At 44.4% G+C, this 20,537-nt stretch overlaps 1 protein-coding gene across 10 annotated transcripts in view; it reads left to right on the top strand.

Moving 5' to 3' along the window:
* The window catches only part of CAMK2G (calcium/calmodulin dependent protein kinase II gamma), a 566,994-nt gene that overhangs the window by 459,375 nt on the left and 87,082 nt on the right, over nt 1–20,537 (top strand). For all 10 annotated transcript variants that reach the window (XM_063128863.1, XM_063128860.1, XM_063128862.1 and 7 more), the window contains exons 5-6: nt 13,551–13,605; nt 20,274–20,339. In XM_063128863.1, the coding sequence (XP_062984933.1) occupies nt 13,551–13,605; nt 20,274–20,339 (121 nt within the window). The remainder of the gene's footprint in view (nt 1–13,550; nt 13,606–20,273; nt 20,340–20,537) is intronic.

Raw genomic sequence — 20,537 nt, 5'->3', positions numbered from 1 at the left:
TGATATTAACACACAAAAAGAACGATTTAGTAAGGAATATAAATACGAATTTAATTTTACTAACGTCTAGTTTACAATTGAACAAATTATGACATGTCTAGCAGCTACTTAACCTAAATGTGATGAGAGAAAGCATGCCTCTTTTTGTCCCAAACAATCCCTTCCACATCCGGTTCAATATTTCCTACTTTTAATCTCAAATCTGGATCAACATTGAGCGTATTTTCTTTTATTAAAATGTGGAACTTGCAGAGCGAATATGTGAATGGTGCCACGGAACCCCTGGGTGGGTTACGCAGACCACCAATTAGGAACTACTGCACTAAGTCATCCCTATTCGTCAATAAAAACGTAATAAATAAATGTCAAGTATTGCTGATCCTCTAGTTCCTTCCTCCACTTTCTGTAAGAGAAAGTTATCAGCCACATATGTCAGGAATTTCTTGGAAGGGGCAGTATTTGTCTCCCAACAGATATCAGGGTAATTGAAGTCCCCCATCACTACTACATCAGCCTTCCTTGAAACACTGGCAATTTGTTTCTCAAAAGTTTCATCCTCATCTGTACAGCACCATGTACACTGATGGTGCTATATAAATAAATAAATAATAATAACAATCTTCTCCTTGATTGGGTGGTCGGTAGTAGACGCCGATTATCATGTTCTTTTCATTCCTTGCCCCATTTATTTTAATCCAGATGTTCTCGATGGGGCTCCCATTCTCATCCGCCTGTATTTCTGTGCAGGGATAGGTATTTTTAACATATAGTGCAACTCCGCCTCCCTTTCTATTTCTTCTGTTCTTTTTGAACAAGTTATATCCTTCAATTGCTATACTCCAGTCATGAGAATCATCCCACCAAGTTTCAGTTATACCTATCGAGTCGGATTTGCCTTCATGTAATAAGAGTTCAAGTTCGTTCTGTTTGTTTCCCATACTCTGGGCATTAGTACACATAGACATCGAAGACCATGTGTTTTAAGGTCTGGCTTTGCTCCTACATTGTTGCGGACACTATTTTTGGGCACTATTGGAGCTGTTCTCTGTATTGAGGTGCATTGGTCTTCATCCATTGTTGCCTTGAAGTTTACGTCTCCCGCCCCCGTAAGGTTCAGTTTGCTGCTCTTGAATGCCCAGATTCTGTTTAGGATTTCCTTCTTGGGAAGCTGCTTCAACTTGGTGGTAGTGTGTTAGATTTTTGTACCTTTTTCTAGCTCTGTTTGTTTTTGGGTTTTTTTAGATCTAGACAACAAGAAACTTACACACTGGGGTTGTTTGCGTATCCTGGAGGCATTCAGCAGCAAATCCTGGGTTAATTAACTCCGTTCCTAATATAGAATTTATTAAACCATGATTTATAGGGGCATACATTGCGTGTGAGCCTCTTCCAGCTTTCAGAAACAACCTACAAATGCAGTGCTTGTAGGCTAAATCCAATTTTTTGGGTTGTTTAACTCACAAACTACCCAGGTCCAGGTTCAGACATCATGCTAACAACCAATAACTAGGGCATTTGTAGATTGTTTCTGCAAACTGGAAGCAGCATGTGTGTCCTTGCAAATTTGTCACGAAATGCTGTTTGCCACCGAATGCCATCATGACATGTGAACCAGATCTCTATGTAGCAGTACTACAGACCCTAACCACTATAGTCCCTAGTACTTTTCCCAAAAGACAATAAGCCCTTGGCCAAATCTTGCTTTTCTACCAAAGGTAAATTATTATTTTTCACAGAGGGCTGCAGTAAATAGTTTTGTCTGCAGCGCCCTCAGGAACAGGTTTGGTGTACCTGGGATGCCCATAGAGCATTTAAGATCTATCTTCATCCCATTAGTTTGCCTGCTTACCTGTGCTACAGGGAGAATGAATTGTAGAGCATGCAGGTCTATGTATATAAGCTCATACAAATCTTATGGTGGCAGATGGCCTTCCTTGTTGCCATTGTCCAAAGTACAAGGCAAAGGATTTGTTCCTCCCAAACAGGTTCCTCCCAAACTGTTCCATCATGAGGCCTACTGTTCAGGGAAGTTACCAGACGATCAGACGTGGTTTCTTCCCTGTGATTTTCCTTTCTGGATAAGTGGCATATTTTTTTCTACGGTCTATAAGAAGGTGCCTGATACAGGCAGTAGCTCTACAAGGTCTGTGAGAGTGATCTTTTTAATGGCAGTACCTGAAATCCCAGGGATTGAACCTGGGACCTTTATTTATTTATTTATTACATTTATATACCGCCCCATAGCCGAAGCTATGGGGGCGGTATATAGGCAAAGCATGTGGTTTGCCACTGAGCTGTGTCATCTCCCCATAGACTGCACTTCCTTTCAGTTGTATAAAGTTGATTGAAGAATTGTTTGGGGTAAATAAGAGAGTTGATTACCACCACCACCAAACTGCCTGACGTCAATTTGAATGTCTGCCTTAGAGAATGTGAGCAGTCACTGAGCAATCTTAACATGATCACTGCTGCCCAGAGCGTATGCCAGAACAGAAATTCACAGGCAAGGAACAATTTCCAAACCTTGAATGTTTGCAAAGAACCTTTTTGGGGTGTGTAAAACTCCAGGCTGCATTTAAAATGGGTTCAGGAGTGGGGGATTTTCAAGAATAGTTTGAAAATCTTACTCATGGTATTCTTCATGTTCCTGTCCCCTGTTTCTCTCATAGTAAGCCTCCGTCAATGGACTTCTGCATGCCAGGGGGCCAAGCCAGCATATCTGCCCCTTGACTTCAGTATGGACTACTCCACTTTTCCCGTGTGAACCTGTAGTTGCAAGGGAAAGACACAGGGCTGTCTATGGAGTCCCTTTTGACAGTAGACACAGTTTGCTGTTTTCCCAGCTCCTGCTTTGCATAGTTGTGCCTTGGAATGGTCTCACAGCTGCTGAAGAGAAGGCTGCGTTGTCATGGTTCCAGGAGTTGTTTGTAGAGTAAAATAGTAACCCTCATTCCCTCCCCGACTTGGTATCACATCGCCCCCTCCGCAAAAACACTTTCCAGGCAACACATTGTACGGGGCGGGGTGTGTGTGTGTGTGTGTGTGTGTTGTGTGTGAATGAATGTTGTGTGGAGATTAGAACAAGTTGCTTTGGGGCATTTTCAGTTCTCCTTTCCTGGAAGTTTTAAGAGGATGATCAGTGAGCATCTGTCGGGAATGGTTTTTAAGAAAATAAAATTCTTTCATTCTGGGAGTGGGAAGAGTTGGCATGGATGACCTTTTGCGGTGGTTTGGAACATTAATTCTTTGGAGGGGGGTCTATAAGGTTTACTGCCTAAACATTAAGGCCCAACATTTTTGTTCCCTTTCCTTGATTTAATTCAGCTTTATAGCTGCTGATGAGCACTGCAGCTTTCTCTGATCTGTGTTCTTATTTTTCCTCTATCCCCACCCCCCCCACCGCAATTTATCTTGGACAATTCTCATATATTGAGAATACAGTCTTCTAATTTAGCCTTTTGGGTGCTCTGCGATTGCTTCTCCTGGTCCTTGCCGGCAGTTATATCTTGATGGCTCAGCATCTCTGTGCTGCTTTTGGCTCTCTTGCTGACCTTCAGATCTTCTGTGGCTGCTGAACTGTATTGCTGGAAAGGGGAATGTTGGGATGATGATTGGCATAAGTTATGGATGCTGCAGTGGGCAGTCAAGGAAACAGTTCTTCCATTTCCTTAAAACCACAAGAATAAGGCAAAGCAAACATTGTATATCTGGTTTTCTTTGCTGGGCAGTCCCCAAAAAGGGGTTCTCAGGGAAGGTCAAAGAGACCTACTGCTAGTATAATGGATCCTTCAGGAGAGATGTGCAAACCGTTTATTTTCATGGCAATTTCTTTCTTCCACACAGAACCCTGAGTGGTAGCTGAATTAGTCTGTTATAGAGGGACAGGGACAGGGAGGGGGGATTACAGATAATCCTAGTATCTTGAAGACTAACATTTATTGTGGCCTAAGCTTTAATCAAGTAGACCTCACTTTAAGAAATGAATGAAGTGGCATCCTCAGTTGTATGTATACATATATAAACGGGTAGAAAGAAAGGAAAATATCTAAACAGTTGGACCAAAAAGCCATGAGGTGTAAGGGACAGCAGGAGATATGTCACACTTCTATGTAGTAGCACAATATTTGTTCACAAACTTCTTGTTTCCTCTTCATATGTGTGTGTGTGTGTATACACTTGCTGCGCTTGAAGGAGCGGGCTCCAGTCTTCAGAAGTGCAAACAATACTATAGTAACGTGCCACAGGTCTTTTCCTTGGTTTGTTTTTATCTTGTAATGTGGATGTGCAGTTTTTCAGTTGCACATTTCTGCAGTTCAGTTGGCTTACTTGTGCATTACTTTGAGCATCCAGTCACTCTTGTATGTGCAGATCTGGCAGCATATTCTCAAAGTTAATACCTCCTTTAGGACATATATCTGTGCCCATGAATATGCAGAAGTGTCTGTAAATCCATATCGAGTGGTGGTTATAAAGACCTAAATGCAACTGTATATGGCAAAGGCACAAATCCCTTTGTACTGGAAAAAAGAGAGAAATGTCCTGTGTGATTAAAATTTGCTATTACAGTTTTAAAAAGCCAGCACTGGAAATACCCTTTAAATTGCTAAGCAAATAAAAGCAAGTGTATTGTACCTTAGAATTATCTAAGATCAGGTTTTTAAGATTTTTATTGTCTTGGTGGTAGGCTGTAACAAATATCAGGTAAAACCAAATAAAATTATATAGTATAATATGTACAGAATATGAATTAAAAAAACTAAGCACATTCTCTTTCATTAAAACAACTTAATAGATTAGGCCTTTCAATTTAATCTTGTCACAAATCCCAAACTCCCTACTGCAGATCATGACAGTTTTATGTTGAGAATGAGAAATCTTGGATCTGCCTTCCCCAACCTGGTGCCCTCCATATGTGTTGGACTGCAACTCCCATAGTGGGCAGAGGATCATAGAATCATAGAATAGTAGAGTTGGAAGGGGCCTACAAGGCCATCGAGTCCAACCCCCTGCTCAATGCAGGAATCCATCCTAAAGCTTCCCTGACAGATGCTTGTCCAGCTGCCTCTTGAAGGCCTCCGGTGTGGGAGAGCCCACAAGCTCCCTAGGTAACTGGTTCCATTGTTGTACTGCTCTAACAGTCAGGAAGTTTTTTCTGATGTCATGGGAGTTGTAGTCCAACACATATGGAAGGCATCAGTTTGGGGAAGGCTGTTAGGAGTTCATAGAGTCTTTTCTTCATATGATTCACCTCCCAACACAGAGATCTTTCCATAGCATGCAGAGGTACTCCTATGTTATTGGGCATGGCAGAAACAGAAATCTAAAGCTGCCTAAATTTGTGCTAGTGGCTACAGTTGGTGAAAATGCTCCATTTTAAAAAAATACAGCAGCATATTTTGAAGAAAAGCATACTTTTAAAATTTGCTTTTATTACACAAAAAACAGCCACACTTGATAAAAGGTAAACAATTATTATTATTATTATTATTATTATTATTATTATTATTATTATTTAAAACTAAAACCTAAACACCGCAACAGGAGGAGCAATTTGAACAAACATTCATAAACTTATATTCAGAGCTGTTAACAATCTGTTTGTTAAATAATAAATTCCTGATGCCCACATCTTCATAACTATATTAAATTTACGGACTTGATTTTTTAATAAAGCAATTGGTTTTATTGCACTTTTAACTCAAGGCAGTTGAGAAGCAAGATCCCTTATTAAACAAACAACAAGTAGTTTCCATACTCCCTTTGGTTTTAGATGAAGCAGACACATGTCGGAAGAGGCACCATGTTGGAAGAGGCATTCCCCCTATTTCGCACTGGAGGGAATGCTTCTTTTTCAAGGTAATGCCTGCAACCCCCAGTTTTTGTAAGTATTTATTAGAAAAATCAATATACCTTTTAATAAAAGTGTTCATGATTAATTAGCACACACATTTAATGGATCAGAAGGGTTTAACTAGATAGTTGACTCAACATTGCTGTTGTAATTTTAATAATACATTGCAGTCATGGCCTAAAGCCATTCAGAGTGGCTTCATGATACGAAATGGAAGACAGCCTAAACTGAAAGGACTTAACCTCCAGTACATCTTCTGGGAGAGCCATAGCCATGTGTATCTTCACAGCTCACTGTATTTTATTACCCACCTCCTTTTTCCCCCACTGATGTTTTCTAAGGAGAGCATTTTGTTAATTATGCTGCGCAGAAAGCTGCTTGCAGAAAGGTTCCACTGTCATCCAGTGAGCTTCCTACAAGCTTCATGAAAGCTTTTGAAAATGGGGCATTCTGGCTGGCTAAAAGTATTTTTGGTGCTCGAGGTGGAAAATATAATGGTGCCCTCTGCTACCCTCCGCAAACCACCTGGAAGCTGCATTGAGCATTGCAGTAAATAAAGAGATGTGCAACAACACCAACAACACTTTCCCCCGTGTTGGTTCCAGCTTGTCCCCTCCTCTGCCACCCTCAGTGGTACCAAAATTCCCCAATTCTCTTTGTTAGGGTATTTTCCAGTTGTTCCTTGGATCTTTCTAGAACTAACCCATAGCTGCATTTACTATGATCTCTTCTTATGTGAAGGGATCTCTCTTTCATTGTTTGAAAAGAGAACGAGTTTCCTCAGTTCTGAGTTTTAAAAGGCAGATACTGAGCGTTCTTGGCTTGGAGGACGTGACGCTCTAATCTCACTTTCACCTCTGGTGTGGTTTAGGTGGGGTTCAGGGAGTGTGTGTGTGTGTGTGTGTGTGTGTGTGTGTGTGTGTATGGGGAGGTTTAATCCCAAGGGACCATTTAATAATGGCACATAATGTCCTGTTAGCTAACTATCCTTATGTCAGTAGTTACCACTCCAATGTAGCCCGTCATTAGCTGTTGGAGCAGATGATTTGCGGAGGATTATTTGTATTACACATGCTAATGCTTTCTAATAGCAAACTTTTTAATTAAAAGCAAAGTCTTTCTGGAAGCAGTCTTAGCAGCTGTAGCAAAATTCTGCCTGTTTTAATATCATTAGGAAAAAGCTGGGGGTGGGAAGCTGAGCTGCCCTTGACAGCAGCAGCTTTGCAGTGGACTCCGGCTAGGGGTTGCGTCTTGTTGTGCTGGGAGCCATGCTGGCAACGGGTTGCCGCTCAGTCTGTTGGTGACATGGTTGGGCAGTCCCCAGCCTCTTCCATGTGCGTTCTGGCTGTGGTGGGATAACGAGCAGTTGGAGAAAATGGCGAGTGGGTGGCGGCCATCTGTGCCCATTTGTGTATCGGTGGCATTGCTGTAGATGATCACAGTCACTTTGCCGTCTGTCAGGCCGTGCGCACTCTACGTTTGTAGCCTCAGCATATCCTTAATGCTGAGTATCGTATTTGGAAGGAAGCAGGTTGGAGTAATTCATTGTGTCTGTACTTCTCCCATCCCCACTCACTTTGCAGCTGTGTTTAGTAGGGCGCCTGTTTCATGCCTTCACCCTCATAGCTAATGTGGTGGTTGTAGTGAGAAGACCATTACTGATACTCTGAGAGATGCAGATGCTTCCTAATGGCTGCCTGGCATGTGCCCAGAGATGAGGTTAGTGCTGACTCTGAGCGGTTGGCATTTATACAGAGCATCTCATTGCAAAAGGATCCCCAGAGCAATTTGGAGGCTGCATCACATTCTTCCAAACGAAAAGAAAAGAATGCTGGAGTTTCTGCACAAAGCCCTGAGATCCCTAGATCAACAAGGCCTTAGCTGGAGCATCTTCATTTGCAGCAATGGGCACCTTCACCCTAAGCAGCCTAAACGGGATTCCAGCAGTACTGGGATCAGCCCACGTCTGAAGTGTGTAGGCAAAGGCTTCTTATACTCGAGGTTTGCTTGTGAAGGTCAGGTGGAAGAGAACACTGTATTTTAGGGAAAGGCAGCCCCATCCTTTGCAGATGTTTTGGGCTACAACTCCCATAACCCCTTACCATCAGCTATGCTGGCTGGGGCTGATGGAATTTGTAATCCAAAACTTAAGACACAACATAAAAAAGTACCTATACAAATTAAGGACTACATTATATCTAGTCTTCATGAAGTTCATACAAGAGTCAATTTGTTTTCCCTCTCTCCTAAATGACTATCCTGTCAATCTTTCCACTTCAGCCAACCACCACATTTTCACCAGTCAGTGTTTTAAAGCAGCAGGCTTGGCACTAAAATCTGTGCAGCCATTAAAAGGGTTCACGCCATCTTGTGATCTTTTGCATCTGCAGCCTTCTGCCTAAAGCCCTCTGCTTGTGATCAGTTCAGACCTCTGGCAAGGGCCATCATTTCACTGGCATCCGATGGACAGGAAGAAAGGGAGAGGAAGAGGAGCCACCCTCTTTATCATTTTGGTTGCTCTTTCTACCCCCTTTCCAGTTCTAGGATAGCTTTTCTGCACTGTGGTAAAAGTAACCATACACGGTATTCCAAATGTGGCTGCACTATAGAAAGGCATTAGGACGTTGGCAAAATGAAAATGGGAATGAGCCGAAACGAGCGTGAAACTACATTTTGAAGAATTTTGGCAAGCTCTCCAATGTTGGTTCTCCCATCTGTGCTACATACAAATTTATTTATTTATTTATTTATTTATTACATTTATTTATTTATTTATTTATTTATTTATTACATTTCTATACCGCCCAATAGCCGGAGCTCTCTGGGCGGTTCACAAAAATTAAAAACATTCAAAGTATAAAACAACAGTATAAAACCATAATATAAAATACAATATAAAAGCTCAACCAGATAAAAACAGCAGCAATGCAAAATTACAAATTTAAAACACCAGTTAAAATTTATTTATAGACTGTTAAAATGCTGGGAGAATAAAAAGGTCTTCACCTGGCGTCTAAAAGCATATAATGTGGGTGCCAAGCGAACCTCCTTAGGGAGCTCATTCCACAGCCGGGGTGCCACAGCAGAGAAGGCCCTCCTCCTGGTAGCCACCTGCCTCACTTCCTTTGGCAGGGGCTCACAGAGAAGGACCCCTGAGGATGACCTTAGGGTCCCGGCAGGTACATATGGGAGGAGGCGTTCCTTCAGATAGCCTGGCCCCAAGCCATTTAGGGCTTTAAATGTTAATACCAGCACTTTGAATTGGGCCCGGACCTGGACTGGCAGCCAATGAAGCTGGAAAAGGACTGGCGTGATGTGGTCTCAGTGCAACTGGCAGGCCTTCACCCAGTTGCGGTAGAAAGCAATGATCTGATGAAGCCTCCTATTTGAGTAGAAAGAGTGGGTACAATGTACACGGAGAATCTCATTGAGAACATTTTCCAGAAGAGGGTTGAAAATTACTTCAAAAATGCAAGGCGGTAACTCATTGGCCCTGTTTGGACAACACGCTAAGCCATGATGGTTAAGCATTTTGAGCTAATTATGATGGCTTAGCATGTCACATGAATGGCATTTTTCCTAACCATGGTGGCTATATAACTACGGGTTAACCATGTTCACTAACACATGCTGCAAAAGGGTGGTTTAGCATGTCATCTGAACAGGCCCCAGTGGTTAAGGAAGTGCCGACGTAGAGCTCTGTAGCAAGTGTGGCCAAAAACACTAGTACATCACACGAGATCTCCAAGGTCAAGATCTGCCGAGCAGCACATAATGCTGCAGCCAGTGGCCTGCCCCCTCGCTCACCCTCCCCAATCATACCATGCACTTGGAAAAGCACACCTAGAACAAAGAACTCACCCATGCCTACCCTGCACGAAGCTGCTGAACCACCCGCCACTTACCCGCCCCGGCCATTCATGCCTGTAATCTTGCACATGTGGCCACTTTACAACCTGCATTTGCGTCAAGTGCCTTGTACAGAAAACAGCTACCCAAAATTTTATACGAAATGCTGGCTCACTGAGGAGTCAGGCACCCCTGCTCGCAGCTTGCCCAGAGAGCAGAACTGGGGTGGGTATGTGGCAGCAGTTCACAGACAGGAGTCTGGGAAGCTGGGTGGAGGTGGGGGTGTCCATTGGACTCCACCCTTCCTCCAAGACTTCTGCAACTTCCCTGGAACCTCTTCCCATGGTTCTCCAAGCATTTGTAGAAGAGCAGCTAGTTCAGCAACCCTGCAGCAGTGCAAGGAGAAGCTACATGCACTCAAAAGGGGTGGTTAGAGTGGAGGGTGGTTAGACAGTGGTTAAGGTAACCATGGTTAGGGCCGTGGTTCCGTGCATGTGTGGCAGGAGCACTCAGCATGATTAGTGCTAACCACCATGCACCATGGTTAGCCTAACTACCTTTCCCCAAGTTACAGCTGAATAGGGCCATAATAATTGTATTTTCAGCCATCACATTTTTACATGTAAATGGAAATATATTTTTTAAATAATGTGTGACAGAACCTTTTTTATGATAAAGAATATTGTGAAATAAGTGCAACTTAATTGCCAGTGGTAGCCATCTTCCAGAATGTTAAATAACAATGAGCTGGCTAATCCTGGGTAAATGTCGATTAGCAACAGCCCTTCCGCTGCTGGCCTAAACAGGCCCTTGAGGTTTAATCTAATATTGCCTTACTGAAAAGAGGTAGGAAGGTCTGCTGCAGTGAAACACTCAAAGAGGAGAAATAACCTACAGTCACGCCAAAGCACAGATATGCACCGGGGTAATGCTGCATTCACTCTGCATGCCACAGAAGGAAGAGCAATAAAGAGAACTTAATAAATATTATCAGCAGACCTTATGACAGCCTTGCAAGATCAGTCAGTGCTACTATACTTGATGTGTGGAGGTGGAGGGGGATCACTCTGAGGTAGTGACTTGCCTAAGCCCGTCTAGTGGACTCATGGATGAGGTGGGATTTGATACAGGATTTCCTCTATTATGGCTCACAAAGCCCTGACATTCCTCTTGCTGGTTTTTGTTTTTGTTTTTTGCTTTTGCTTTGTTTTGTTTTTGTTCACTGTAGCCAATCTGTACTGAGGCTGTTCCAATCCAAGAAGATCTGGAGCTCCAAAGGCCACCCTGTTAACTTAGGAGTGCTGTTTCTTAGAGAGAAGTTGCCCCTTTGCAGTCATCATTGTTCTTCCACTGCACATTGTACAAATGGTATTCTTGTTCAACATTACTCTCTGGCAACCCTTCTTTATCCTAAATCTCCCTTTTCAGATACTCTGCTGTTGGTCTTGGTTTGTCTCTCACCTTCTACCCCATCTGTGTTCTATGCCTGAACATTGGAATTCCTAGCATCCTCCACTAGCATTGCTTTAGAGCCAAACTCCATCTCACAACAATTGCCTACCATATAGGTGAAAATTTGCACTTTCTTTATTCTAGTGTAAGTGTACACTGCCCCCATTCGGATCAGTACCAATGTGCATCAGGAGGGGAGGATTAGTCCTCCCCATCTCGCTGTTTGCTTCCCAAAACCCACCACCCACCTACCCACCCACCAAAGAAAGACGTCTCCCCACCCCACCCGCAGGGGGATTTCTGGAAGGAAACATCCGGAACGGGGGTGTTAATCCTCCTCTCCTGGTGTGTGGTGGTTCCTATCTGAAAAGGGGTTGCATTCACTTACACTGGAGTAAAGAAACTGCTAATCCTCAGCCATGCAATTAAGATAACATGTAGTTTGGCTCTTAGGATGTTAGAAATCAGTAATTCCTTGGACATCGAGAGAGAAATTCTGTCTATGCACCTCAGCGGCTTGCTGCAGCAGCAGAAATGCCTTTACTTTTCCATTTCAGTTTTTCTTTTCCTCCTCCCATCTGTGCTTGGAGATTTGCTGACTGCTGCATTAGTCTTGTGTCTCCACTTCCTCTGTGCTGCGATGCTCATTCTCTGTGCATCTGTTCCTGTGTTCACCTTGACTTTGTGCCTTATGCGTGGCCTTTGGGGAATCCAGCATATGGAGCTCTCTTCTGCTGCTGGTTCATGTTGTCGCTGGGAAAAGGCCTGATTCATCAGCTTGGACTAGATCAAAAGCCTCTTGCTTTGTGAATGAAACTACTTTGCCTCCACTCCCTTCAAATCCCTCCCGGGACCTTTGTTTACTGTACCTGGGCTACCTCATCAACCATCATTATAAAGGGGCAGCTTTATCCATCTGTTTGGCTACCAGCTGCAACTCTTTCCTAATGCTATATTCTTGGCCAGAAATGCCTTACTTTTTGACAGCTACCTAGCCCCACCCACCCCACCCCAGTGTGATTTTAACAGCTAGATTCTGTAGATATTGGCTGTTTTGTAGATATCGGCTCTTAGTGATACTGCACAATCCAGTTTCCAGAGATCATTGGACTCATATGTAATAACAGAAGGTTTGGCTACAAACATGGAACGTCTGGGGTGTTCTAAAAATGTAAATCACTTATCTGTCAGCTAGATATCAACAGAAGGTTCTATAGAAACTGTGGTGCTCAAATTGCTGGTGTAGTGTGCTAACAGCGGCCCACCCAGTGCTCACTCAGGTGGTAAACCTGTCCCTGGGCTGGACTACTTCAGAAAATAGATGAGGGCTCAACAGAGCTGAACGCTCCTCCATACAAACAAATTCCCTGCACAGTGAAAACTAGCACATCAGAGAGAAGGATTCCAGCTGAGCTTTTCCCTGTGCTATTTTTTTATGTGCAGGAAATGTGTTTATTCAGCCACGTGGAGATCTCACCTATATGTTGAAGTGGCACAGCCCAGACACAGGTTTACCACTTCAGTGAGTACCGGGCCTCCACATGCATGGTTAAAAGCAGCTGGAAGATTGGCAAACCAGATCAGGGCTGTTACAATGGAGAAAGGGATTTAAACTCTTTCCCCTCCACACCATTTTCCTGATCTAAATTGCCCAAGGAAGTGATGTTTGCATCATACAAGTACAATAGCAACTTTGGGGTATGGTAACATAAATTGAGCAAACGGCGCAGGGAAAATGGGAAATCCTCCCCCCCCCCCCCAACTGCTGCAGCCCTGGTCTGATCATGTCCAGCCTCCAAGGCTGCTTTTAAAGAGAGAGAGAGCAAGAGAGAGAAGCCTGGGAAAGCCTGACCAATGGTCTCCTGTTCCTCACCTTCTTGCATCCTAAGGATCTACACCAAGCAGGATATAACGCTTTAAAAATTGTATTAAAACGGTATATGTAAATAATAATAATAATAATAACCATTATATGCAGTAGTGTAGATCCTTCCGGAAAGTTCCTGATTCGCTATTTATTGGCCATAAACTTTATAGGTGGCTTTTCTCAGCCTCAGGTGCCCATTTGCAATATAGGGATAAAGTTGGCTTTCTTACCACACCATCTTTTGGATTACTGAGGATGAAAATGCAGCACTTTTGAATGCCCTAAAGCACTGCACAAATGTTTATTTACTAATTACTCATTATTGAGTAGCAATTCACTATGGCAATAATGCATGTCGGAAGAATGAGATTGTGAGAAAATAAAACCTGGAGGCTTGATTTTAGGAGGGGAGCTAAGAAGTGCTTTGACCTAGTCCTCCGTTGAACTTGGCTTAGATTTGAAGGGATTAAATTTTGCCTCCCTTGCTCTGTTTCTCAGTCTCCTGCTTCTGTGTCTCTTTTTTGTTTGCAGTGCGGCTCCATGAGAGTATTTCAGAAGAAGGTTTCCACTACCTCGTCTTCGATCTGTAAGTGTTTTCAGTTTGGCTTTGATCCTTCATCAGTGACACAAATGTGTGGGCTGTAGAAGGAGTTGCTAAATAAAAGATGTTTGCAATTGTTCTGCTGTCTCTATCCATTCTGTTCTGTTAGTTCTCTCAGCAGAGCTATAATAGTTAATATGCCCAGCTCAGTGTTATTCTTTAAATTAAACAAACAAAACTAAAATCTGTGCCAATATTACCAAAACCTTATGCAAGAAAAGATGTATCCTGCAGCCTGTATAAATTATGCAGGTTTGTCTAATTCTTCTTTGTGGTCTCTGTGCATCACACTTAATGGGGCTCTGTGCCTGCACGGAGCCTCGATTGGACTTCTAATAGCTGAGAATTTTTTGGGCGGGAACTCCTCCCCCACCGTCATGTGGTATATATGCGTTGTTCCTGCCCAATTCGTCAGTTCCTCTTCGACCGATGTCAGCATCACCTTGAGTTACATACTCACCCTTGCTGAGAACTTCGTCTTCTTCATCCTTCTTCATCCTTTCGTATTTATTCTTTCCTGGAGAAAGGGAAAACAAAAATAAAAAGGATTAGCGTCATTCGCCGCGTCCTTTGGGCGCATGGCCTCCAAGGCCCCGCTTATTAAATGCAGCCAGTGTGGCAGTAAATTGCCACCCTCCGACAGACACACCCTTTGCCTTTTGTGCCTCAGAGAAACCCATGTTGTTGAAGCTTGCAGGCACTGCATGTCTTTTTCTAGGCAAGGTAGGAAAAATAGAACGGATAGGTTAAAAGCTCGTCTTTGCCAAAAAGCGCTCCAGGCAGTCGATTCCAACTGACAATCCAATATGGTGTCCACAGACGAACCTACAGTGTCTACTTCGCAAAACCCGCCTTTAAGCCTTCCAACCTCAGGAGGCTCTACGGTAATTTCTTGGCTGCAAATGGCAGCCAAGAAATTAACAAAAAGGGCAAAAAAGCCAAAACCAGCAGCCAAACCACAGCCCAAAAAGAAAAAGGACAAGACTAAACATCATAGTCCACCAAAGACGACACCTCCGCCTCCCTCCCCCCCACTCTATTCTCCAATCCGAGTAGTGGTGCGGTCACACTTACCTCCACTGGTCATCGAACCCATCTCAACAGCCTCAAAGGGAGAAATCATTGAGATCTCACCTCGGCTCCAATGTCCTTCTCCGACCGTTCAGTCCCGAGACCCTTCTCCAGACTGACCAATACCACCTAATCAGGCTGCCCAAGTGGTGTCTCCTCGGCACCGACGCTCCCCGGCACCGCCAGTCCACCGAGCCACTCTCCATCGCATTCTCACTCCAGAGATAGGGGATGACAACTGTAACCACAATTGGAATACAATTGAATTCCAATTGAAGTACATGCTCCAGGTCTCCACACCGTGACTGGGACCGCTTCTATGAGCACTACCAGCCACCTAGTCATCATTACTATGACTACTGTACAGGCTACTCAGAACGTGCAAGTCCATGCTACCGAGACCACTACTACGAGCCCTCCCCACTTCCACCACGCCCGAGGCAGCCCATGCCACCTCCGCTGGTACCACCAAGGGGCGTGTCTTTCTCTAACCCGCGCAGAGAACTACGATCCCCACCTCGGGACCGACCTCTCCGGCCTCCACTTCCGGCAGCCAGACAAGCAGCTCCAACCCAAGTTACCCAACACATTCCCCCCCTTTGGAGGAGGACTACCAGTCGGACTCATCCTCGACTGCGTCACCTACACCATCGCTCCTGTCTCCTGAAGACACTATAGCAACAAAGGGCAGAGCATCCCCGTCTGAGGAACTTGGAGTCTTCTCAGACCAATGACTCAGAGCCTCGGTATTGAGGCACAACAACAAGTTGAACAAGTAAAGGACCCGGTTTACGATGCGGTCTATACAGACTCCACACTAGCGGTGTCGGTCCCATTCCTCCCAGCATTGCTGCAGACCATCTAGCGATCATGGAGCACACCTTTGACAACTACCTCGGCATAGAGGCAACTTGAATCGATGTACAGGGTGCAAAAGAAAGACACCGCCTTCCTCTTCTCACACCCTCAACCCAATTCCATAATTGTGGAATCAGCACAGGGAAAAACACACAAGCAACATAGTGCCCCTGTAGACAGAGAAGGCCGTAGGCTTGATGCACTCGGGAGGAGACTCTACTCAACAGCATCCCTTGGCCTCCGAGTTTCAAACTATGGGGCCATGATGTCCAGATACCAGCTTTTCCTCTGGGACAAAATAGGATCTCTTTGCAACTATTTACCAGAGGACCAAAGGCAGCTGGCTAGAGTATTCCAAGCAGAGGCAGTAAAACTCTCCCGCCATCAAATTAATACAGCTCGACACCAGACCGACTGCCATGCCAAGTCTATGGTCGGTGCCATAGCATTGCGCCGACACGCATGGCTACGCTCGGCAGGACTGACTCTTGAGGCCAGAACCAGGATTGAAGACCTCCCATTTGATAGAGAAGGTCTTTTCAATTCTAAGACAGACGGTCAAATGGATTCAGTACAAAAAGATCGTTCTACGGCAAAAAATATGGGTCTAGGCCAGCCACAGGCACAGACATCCACCAGACCATGCAGATGGTTCCGTCAGCAGAACCCATACTACAACAAATAATATCCTGATCGTCTCCCACGATACCAGCAACAGCAACAATGAAAGCAATACCAACCACCGAAACCACGCTCAACCCGTGGCCACTCCGACCCGCCACAAAGGCATCATCTTTGACAGTCACCCAGTTGCGCCTATTACATTCAGCAACAGGCTGGCCCCATTCCATCAGGCTACCCCTCCTACGCCAAGGAACCTGGTTTGCATCTGTCGATCTTCAAGATGCTTCCTTCCATATCCAAATACATCCGAATTACCGCAAGTACCTCTGATTCGCAATCGGTTCAAATGTGTTCCAATTCTCAGTCCTCCCATTCGGCCTCTCTTCCGCCCCCAGAGTCTTCACAAAATGAAGTCCAGTGTGTGCATTCCTCTGGACTCAAGGCCTCGAAATATATATTTGGACGGTTGGCTGATGGTCGCATCCGAGAAAAACAAACTCCAATCTGATTTGTCCTACACTCTACAACTCTTGGATACCCTCGGTCTCTGCATCAACACTGAGAAGTCCAACCTACAGCCTTGCCAGACCATTCAATTCATTGGGGCGCAACTCGACGCATGAGACGAAAGAGCATATCTTCCCTGAGACAGAGCCTTCAAACTTGTCTCTATGGTGACCTCAATCTTCAACAAAAGGAATACAACAGCACACGCCATCCAAAGACTATTAGACCACACGACATCAACCGTAGCTGTTGTAGAATGGGCCAGACTCAAGACGAGACCTCTCCAACTCTGGCTGGCAGAGGTCTTCAACTTCGCAACCAACGGCTGTTGGATTCGTCTCTCCCTTCCACCCACCACAGCGGAATCCCTACTCTGGTGGATGAACATATTCAACTTAACCTGGGGCATCCCATTTCTGCTTCCCTCACACATGAGGACCATAACAACGGATGCATCTCTCACAGGTTGGGGAGCCCATTGCGGTCACCTCCAAGCTCAAGATCTCTGGTCCGCATCCGAGACCCAATATCACATCAACAGACTAGAACTCCTAGCTGTATGGAAAGCAATGATTGCTTTCGAACCGGACATCACCGGCCGCCAAATCCAGATACTCACGAACAATACATCTGTGTTATGGCACTTGAACAAACAGGGAGGCACGCACTGGCCGCACCTGGTCAACCTCACAATCCAAATTCTCACATGGACAATGTCTAGGAACATACATCTCAGGGCATCTCCAATACTCTAGCGGACTCCCTGAGCCGCTCCTCCCAGACATCCCACAAATGGGAGCTAGCGATCCGCACCCATCAGTCTATATTCCACAAATGGGGACAACCCACGATAGACCTATTCGCGTCTCCGCAGAACGCAGCCTGCCGCAACTTCTGCTCCAGAGGAGGTCACCAAGCATCGCTCGGGGATGCTTTCTCCATCCTCTGGTCAGGAACACTGTTTTACCTATTTCCACCCTTTCCTCTCCTGGCAAGGGTAGTTGCAAAGATCACCAGAGAAAACACAAATACCATTGTAATAGCACCATAGTGGCCACGCCAACAATGGTTCAACATACTACTCCGCCTAGTGCAAGGACAGTACATACATCTCCCCTTGCAGCACAACCTTATATCGCACAGCGAAGGCAGAGTCCACCATCCGGACCTGAGAACTCTAAAACTCACAGCATGGAGAGTACACCAAACGTGAAAACCACCTTAATACCTAGCAAAGTCCAAAGAATACTTGATGCGTCTAAACAACCATCCATGAGATGTTCGTATGCATCTAAATGGACAGCCTTCCGACGCTACGCAACCAACCACAGATTCGACCTGGACCACAGTCCTGTAACAGATGTCCTCCAATTCCTAACGGACCTCTTCGACACAGGATTTAAACCTTTGTCGATCAGAGTCTATCTGGCAGCCATATCAGACTCACAACCTTCCATCGATGGTTACACATTTTTCTTCACCCACTTTTCAGATCCTTTCTTAGAGGCCTGAACAACCTTGCACCGCCTCTCAGGACTCAAGCACCTTCATGGGACTTACCTTTGGCATTAAAAATCCTTATGGCTCACTTCTTCGAGCCAGTGACAATCTGCACTCTCCAATTTCTCTCTTGGAAAGTCACGTTCTGGTAGCCATCACCTCAGCTAGACAGTGAACTCTCAGCTCTAAGAGGAGACCCTCCTTACCTGGTGTTTCACAAAGAATCAATGTCCTTCCTTCCTAAGGTGGCATCTGACTTCCACATCAACGAGCCAATATCGTTCCCAGCTTTCTTTCCCTATTATTATTATTATTATTATTATTATTATTATTATTATTATTATTTATATAGCACCATCAATGTACATGGTGCTGTACAGATTACACAGTAAATAGCAAGACCCTGCCGCATAGGCTTACAATCTAACAGCTATGGGTTAAGATATTATAGTTAAAACAGGAAAAAAGAAGGGAGTGGCCTTCGCAATAGTCAAATATAGGTAAGGATATTTGATCCGACCTCCGACCTGGAAAGACAACTACACTCATTAGATGTGCGCAGGGCTCTCGCATTCTACAAGGCTAGAACCCAGCCCTTTAGATCCACACAGAAACTTTTCTATAATTCTGCTTCTACTAATTTTCAGGAGGGACAAATATCTATGTAGAGGACTTAATCCCACCCCTTCGGCACTGGAAAAGCACATTCAGCAACTCTTCTGGTTCCTGGGATTTCATCAGCTGTTGCCTATTCACAGTCAGTCATATAATCTTCAGAACTGTGTGGGCTAGAAACTTGCTTTTTATAAAGCTGAGATTCTCAGGAAACTCAATTATGCATACAATAGCACATTCTGTATTTTACCAGTGCCTGTTTAGAATTGCTGCAAACACACAACTCTGACTAGGCCTAAAAAGGCATCTAGTTGTCAACAGGCCATCATATTGACAACAAAATGCCTGTTTGCTATATCCTTTTGGGCCAAGGGTGTATTAATGCTGAATATGTTCAGATCATAAAAGTGGAAATGATTGGGACAGCAGGCTGCTGTCAAATGCAGACACAGCAGATTTGTCCTTGCAGTTGATACTAACCTCGTACTTCCTTGTACTAGAACCACCTTTACTCAGGAGTAATTAGTCTAAGCCACCGCTCAGTACTGCTTGTGAATGGTGAGGAAACATATCCCATCCATCTTTGGGGGACAGGCAAGTCTGGGCAGGTGGCGTGTGTTTGCAGTGTGTGCTTTGTGGAGGAGGATGTTGTGGCGTGGGCTGGGCCCTTAGCTTTACTGCCTACAATTCTCTTCTTTCACTATGCACTTCCACAATAGAGGAACTACATCAGTTCTACATTTGGCCTTTCCAGAGCAGCAGGTGTTGAACAGAGCTCTGCACACCTGGTGTGTGCTGTTGCATGCAAATTGTGCATATGCACCTAGAACTGGCTCCAGAAATTATCTTTATTTACTTATTTTCCATTTCTACCCAAGGTGACCGGGTAGGAAACGTATCTTATACAGCAGCCTTAAAAACCAAAACTTCCTTAAGCTGCTTTTCTTGACTAAAAAAATCTTAATGTCATTTTCCTTGTTCCCAAACATAGCCATGCTTGCAGAAACCAAAAATGATTCTTCTTAGAAGCATTTTATTCTGCTCCCCCTGCCCCCTCCAACTACAAGTTTCAGGTGGCTTTCCAGACCCTATGCTTGTCCTATCATTAATGTGTCTTGGGCATTGCTTCCTTTTGTTCATTTATTTATTTATTTTTGTGTCTCTTGCCTACAATCTAAAGTAATAGGAGGCCTAAACTTGCCTTTAATCTGCATATATCCAAACATTTGTTATAGTGTGGTTTCTGAATTGCTCTGAATCCATTTTTGCTTTGTGCTTTCTCTTTCATCAAAATAGCTGGGGGGAGGTTGGGGGGGTCCTTAATCCTTGAAACCAGGGGGTTAAAACATTTCAAGATTATTTAGGAAAGCCTGATGAAGGAGCTTCTCCTTGCAGCTGCTTTGAGCTGGGACTGTGAATTTTGGCAGGTTCCTACTAGAGCATGGGTAGTTTATCTCCTGAATTATGTCTGATTCCAGGGTCACTGGTGGGGAGCTCTTCGAAGATATTGTTGCCAGGGAATACTACAGTGAAGCTGATGCCAGGTAAGGGCATGCATGTAAAATGCCTCATGATTTGGGTTGCCTGTACTGAATTGGGAACTGTGGACTGTAAAATGTTTACTCCCATTCCACACCCTGTTACACGGAGCAAACTCAAATTTCCATACAGTTTTCTGTCCGGCCTCTGTTTCCTTGAGGGAAGAAAAGCACTATGATGTGTTATGGTTTGGACTTCAGCTA

The sequence above is a fragment of the Elgaria multicarinata genome, chromosome 6 (assembly GCF_023053635.1).
Source record: "Elgaria multicarinata webbii isolate HBS135686 ecotype San Diego chromosome 6, rElgMul1.1.pri, whole genome shotgun sequence".
In the NCBI taxonomy this organism is placed as follows: Eukaryota; Metazoa; Chordata; class Lepidosauria; order Squamata; family Anguidae; genus Elgaria; species Elgaria multicarinata.
This window is presented reverse-complemented; position numbering and strand designations above follow the sequence as displayed.